Source organism: Pecten maximus, chromosome 14 (assembly GCF_902652985.1).
Source record: "Pecten maximus chromosome 14, xPecMax1.1, whole genome shotgun sequence".
Classification (NCBI taxonomy): Eukaryota; Metazoa; Mollusca; class Bivalvia; order Pectinida; family Pectinidae; genus Pecten; species Pecten maximus.
The window spans coordinates 9,271,590-9,278,051 of NC_047028.1; the positions used below are offsets into that span (position 1 = coordinate 9,271,590).

A 6,462-nucleotide genomic window follows, 5' to 3' on the forward strand; every position below is an offset into this window, starting at 1 on the left:
ATTTCTATCATGGTTCCAGATTAACAACGATGTAACGTAGTCATAATGTAGTAGTAGTTGGGATTCCAAATAAAAACAAGTTTTTTTTTTTTTATCATTTTCACTTCTAATTTATTCCTGTACATCGTTCTGATGTCCTTCATAACACAAAACGCCTTGCCACATCGATCTGGTATATACATACAATGCTTACTTAGCCATAATTTCATAATCAAAGTTATGTTATTTTCATATACAATTTACTTACATATATTTCGAGAACAAACGTGTTTTCGCATGCGAATTTGCCTTATTTACTCCCACTAGACATAGAATCCGTCTCGTCCCCATCGATAACTGCTTGTACAGAAATGTCTTTCGAAAGGTCGTTTTCAATATCTGGATCCAATATGGCCGCACTTCCGGAAAAAGGTCCATTTGATTGTGTTGAATCTGATTTATCTACAACTTCTTTCGGAACCTCATATATTGAATCATTGTTGGCATCTTCACTTTCAGATATTTGTTCAGTTTGGCATTCGGAATCCCTCCTGGTGTCTGTACTTCCGGTAGAACCGTTCGAACTCGCATAACTACTTGTAGGAGCAACTGTTGTGTGATTTTTATCGGTCGCATTATAATTTTTATACTGCTTTTTAGGAATGGACGATTCCGCAGCTTTTTCGATTTCCTTTGTTTGTTGTTTTCTGCTTTCTCTGGTGACTTTTGTTTTGCTCATTTGCCACTCTTTGTAAGCTATCTGAAAAGCACGCGACAATACTAACGCCATGGCCTTGGCCTTTTCCTTACTGCTACACAACACAGCGTGACAGATGAGACTAGGGGACGAGTCATCTTTACAAATCCACGTGAATATTCGCTCATTTAGAACACAGTCAGCATTACAGAATGATATGTTCTCTATGTTAAATAGTGTGTCATGTGCACCTTTACCTTTCCTGTCCATGTCTGCCATGAGGATACCACTAGTATTTATCTGAATGGTTGTACGTTTCAGAGTTTTTTCCTCCCCGGCATTGTCCCATAATTTCTGGACAGGTATATTGGTACATCCTTTCCCTGTTGCTACGAATGTTTCCGTGCATCCGATGTACCGGACTTTGAACACCGGATCTTTCTCTGTTATTTTAGCTCTCACCTTTAAAGAGCTAAACATTATGATGAATTTAGTATGCAGGACTTGTCCCCACAGCACAGTGTATAATGTGTGGCGAACTCTGTGTTAATGTAACGTGGTATATACACTTAATCCATCACTAAGGCTGCGGAAATAGTTCACCTTCAGTAAAACAGTCAATCGTTACGAATATATCCTGTTTTTGTGTTCAGATTAAAAACAAATAGCATTTTAAGAAAATATTCTATCAGATATACTTATTTGTTCATTGAAGACACATGTAGCTACGCTTCACAAAAACGAGCATTGTCTGCAGAAATCCATAGACTGGAAGAATCCCACTCCGCGGGAAGGTGCTATTCCTGGTTATTATAACAGGTCCATACCTGGGTTACAGATTTAGCACCCACTCCTCGGCACTAGGCAGATAAGATATTATTAAAACCACCAGAGGATATCGGTACGCGATACAAACATATGACAGACCTCGGTCCATATATCTATATATACTCCACTCATCACAGGCAGATGAAATCGATTCGGAGTCGGCAGAACGTCACGTGACTTGTTATCTCGGTTTCCGTCCACACCTTCCGGCCTTACAGGTAAGTCATATACCTATATAGGTAAGCTATTCTAAGCCATGGTCTAGCTAAATTGCACGCTGTGGGAGGCAATTGGTGAGGCTAATGTTCAGTTGAACCGTTACGTTACGGTAACGGAAAGAAGAAGTATAGCTATTGAGTTATATCAATGCATAAATTGACTGGATTTTGTTAATTCGAAGTTTTGTTTTTAAAATTATTAGAAAAAAAGATCCTTTCCTTATTTATGTTTCCTGTTTCAATCCCTTGATATGGACACTCAACCCTCATTTTTATACTCCTCTTCCCCTCGTCCTAGAAGGACTAAAAAGTTGCATGATGCTAATTAATCGAATTTTGCTCTACTGTATCTGAGACTTTATTTGTTTTAGAAGGTACCAATATCGTGTTTACCTTTTGTACAACCCTTTATTGCATCGTCACTATTGGTTAAGGGCAAATCTTTAGAACCATTCTTAAAGTTTAAATCAAATTACGTTTAGAACAATGCTTTGAGACTTTATAATGCTGTGATAAACGATATATTTCAAATTATTATAAGTTGCACATGAAAAAAAATAGACGTTGAAGTTGTAAATCTTTCTTAATACATTTTTTTATTTGTTGGTGAGGAAGTCAAATGTGTTCGATGCTTGTTGATACGCCTAGTGGTTCCGGAATCACCACTGTATTTCTCATTTTGGAAAAATGTGACTTAGATTCCCGGATTTGACGAGAAGACGCTTTCCCTCCAGAACGTTTGGTCTATATCTCGCCATGTATATACAGCTGTATTAATATATTCTGTTTACGTTCGTTATAACAGTTTTGAGTTTGAATTACAGTTTCATTACAATGTCGATATTCTTTGTTGTTTTTGTACATGCCAATTGTCATCACATTTTAAAACTTATCGCATTGTAGTAAACATTGCGCATTGTTTACACGTGTACGATAAGATATCATATATGGCGGCATACATTAGGAGGCATTCACACCAATAACGACTGATAGAAAAAATAGCCCGTGATTGTGAACTATTTGTTAGACAACAAGTCATAACCAAAAAGAAAAAAAAAAAAAAAAAAAAAGGAGTTTACCTAGAGGCGGAAAATCTCCGTGTGTTAGTTTCACGTAGGAGTGACTGGCCACGTTTTCCCTTTAATTCCCTTTATACACAAAATTGTAATTAATAACTAATATACCACAATGACGCAGGCAATACGTGTATGTGACGAAACTACTGACTCAATCCCGATTTTAAGTGGTGACATTTCAAGAAGAAAAGAGGATACAAGATTATGGTTTTCTGGTAGGCAACAAAAATATCATTCGGCAGTGAGCACGATAATGTACTTATGAATTGTGGGACAAAGTCTGATTCTTTAAACTGGAACAAATGCCTCTCTTACGAACTTATGGCTCTGACTGGACATATTGATCACATGAATCCTACTCAACGTGGAAAACAGTTATCGGGCCAAACCCTCCCCTGTAGTCAATATGGGCTAAGCTTTTATGATACCTCGAGAATTGGACAAATTGGACGTGCCTGCTATGACAAAGGCATTTATAATACAGCTTTCTAACCTAGTGACGTTACAACGGACTCGGCACGTTTATTGATAAAGAATCATTTTCTACTGATCCCATAAGTCCTCCTTATTGCCTATGTATCTATAGATAATTCTTAATGATTTACCACAATGGGGGTATTTTTATACTTTGACGTTTTTATCCTCTATGTTTCTGTTTGAAAACATGCATTAATAATACAGTGGATTCTAAGCTCCAATTTAATTTAAACGTATTTTATTGTCAACTAATGAGACAAAGGGATGGGGCACAAGTTATTACAACTTAAGAAAGACCTCTCCGGACATACATTAAAATAAATACAACCTACAATTCCACCCTAAAATAGACAACAGGAAATAAAACATGTTTAGATAACAACAGCAATACACCACACACACAAATCGATAACTGTCTAAATACACGTGTATTTGTACATTGCTTTGTTTTATCAATAAATACATTGATCAACCTGCACGCATCGACGATCATGCATGCGAAAGGGCGATAAAACACGGCTTTATTGACACGTAAATATAGTGTATCTAATACACAATCAATAACCTTTATTTGGGACAAATTCTTTGGTTCATAAAGAAAAACCAATATACAGATGATACCTCGCGGCAACGATTTATTTGTGGTTATAAGCATTTGGTATAATTCATTTTGATGTATTTTTGTCTAGTTTACTTGTCAGTCCTAGCGCACATGGCATAGCCATGTTACTATAATTCTGGACAGAACGTTTGAGATAAAACAACATCATACAAATACTACATGCCTTGCATGCAAAAAAAGGTATTGTCACGGTTAAACGATGTCAGCTATTCTTATAATTGATATAATCGATAAAGTACTCCGGTACACCACTCAACAGAACATTTCTGTCTGGAATATTAACACAAGATCACACCTGGTGTTTACAATAGCCCAGAACACCTGTGCATTGTTCCTTACACTACTGATGAGTACTAGAAACAGCTGTTGGTGTTTTATTATATTCTTCAATTTATTGACTTAAAATAACAATAACAACGTTATGTCCTTCTTATAATTTTGTGGCATGCACTAGTTAAGCATGTTTACAATTGTAAATCGTTTCATTTTCGTGATGCATTTACTTTCGAGTGGATTTACAAAACAGAAAAAAGAGCCATTATCAAATCCAACTTTTTCCGTTCTTTTCTCCAGATACAATTAATTTCTGTTCTCGAAGCTTAAATAGTGATACCACTTTAACTGAGAACTTAAATAAAGATATTCTGAATTTATCTAAGAGATATACTTGAATAAAACGAAATCATTTGCAATTTCAAAATGTCATTATTGTTTTTTATGAAAGCATGCAGTGGAGAATATGTTGATTAAGTTAGTAATTAACCGCTACACGAATGTGTAATTTTGAAGTTTTATGCTTACATTGGCTCATTACGGCAACTGTCTGGAGAGAGCAGCGATACTAGGTACGTGTATACTAGTATTACATTAGTAGTATACATTGTTATATTTGTAATTTCTTGAAAAATAGTAGTAATGATATATGCAAAATAAATGTGTGCATTGCGCTACACGTCTATCAAGATGCATATGACGTCACTGTACGCGCGTACACTACTATTTATAGAATATAGTGACATAAAAACAAACAAATATCAGGAAAAAAAACCAGAAAATATTACATTCGGGAGATAAAGACTTTATGCTTGTAAATTGAAGCGTAATGAAGAAAATTATTAAACAATAAACACAACACTGTATCGATGTCAATATTGATTATATACGAATCCTAACAAGACTTAAACTGTCCGCGTTGAAGTAACATACCGCCACATGCCTACGACTATTTTACGACTATTTGATGACTCCACTAACAACCGAAGCAAAGCCGCTCGGTACCTTTGACCATCGAATCTGGTTATGATGCATGCGCATGGCTAGCTTAACGGTATCTTTGTCATGATTTTATTCATTCGCTACATTAAAAAACCTAACCTTAATTAAAAATGTGCTTACATGAAATCCTTGGGTTTCTTATTAATACTATTTACAACGAAAAAAAAGAAGGTGTCTTTCTTTGGCTTGTCAAATAACTCTTTTGTACCTTGCGTAAGGACAGGGAATCTTAAAATTTAAGACATAGTCCTGGATTTGTTTGCTTTGTTATAGCCGTTTGAGGTGATATCATCACCGGTTTGGAGACTTGTTTATCATACAGGTGATAATTATACACAATAAAGATATCAAACAAATCAGTGTGACGTGGGCGAACTTCTGACGAAGAAACCTCTCCCACCTATTTGTATACGTACATCGGTAGATAAAGGGCCGACCTGACACGGTGTGTACCTTTGGCACAGCTGTTATTTTATAGAAATAATAAAACAATGTTGTCCTGTTTAATGACGTATACCATGCTTGCATGTTTATCTTCAAAAACATGCTCACAATTGGCGACTTTTAGCTATATTGCAGCATTATGATGTCAATATGAAAGTGTTCTTAAATAGTTGGAGGCTGAAAATTATTTTTTCTCGAAATAAATATCCCTCTTTTAGTTAAAAAAGTGAGAACGTACTTAACTAAAACATATTTTATCTTTTAACCATTGTATAACAAATCCAAATTAAAGGTTTTATCATATAGACATTTAACCAAAAATATTCAAAATTGAAAATAAAACAATAAAAAAAAGAAACCAAGAGAATCATTAATCGTTCTTCATATAAGTATATTTCATGTTACAGATGCGATGGTATAGGTTTAGTTTAGAAATAGCGCAAACTATTTAAACCACGCAGCAAATAGAGAACGTTAACTTGACCGTCACATAACTCTCCGAGATATAAAATATCGACATAAAAGAACATCGTGTTTACTGTAGATACCAAAACCTGTCCCTGTAAATGTCTTATCATCCAACAAAGAACGTTATTAGGAGAGGGTTAAAGCAATGTGTACACACGATCAGGAGTTGCTACACAACGTAGAACAGTATTTCGTAAGGTCACGTGTCACTATATAGATTGTATAAAAGACACACTGGATATTAGCTCCTTTCGAAACGAATTAAGAGTTAGATATAGTAGAGCCAAAATGAATATCACTCTTTGTAAGACTTTAACAATCATATAAGCTTTGCAGATTCTGAAAAAGAAAACCATGATGATAAAACAACACTCTCAA

The 6,462-nt window shown here is 35.3% G+C and overlaps 1 protein-coding gene across 1 annotated transcript; it reads right to left on the reverse strand.

Moving 5' to 3' along the window:
• Nucleotides 1-222: 222 nt before the first annotated feature.
• On the reverse strand, nt 223-1,637 carry LOC117342859 (protein FAM43A-like). Its single transcript, XM_033905139.1, has one exon. The coding sequence runs from the start codon at nt 1,154-1,156 to the stop codon at nt 290-292; it is 867 nt and encodes a 288-aa protein (XP_033761030.1). The 5' UTR covers nt 1,157-1,637; the 3' UTR covers nt 223-289.
• Nucleotides 1,638-6,462: the final 4,825 nt, after the last annotated feature.

Coding starts and splice junctions, on each gene's coding strand:
- LOC117342859 (XM_033905139.1), bottom strand. CDS start 1,156: ATGTTTAGCTCTTTAAAGGTGAGAGCTAAAATAACAGAGAAAGATCCG.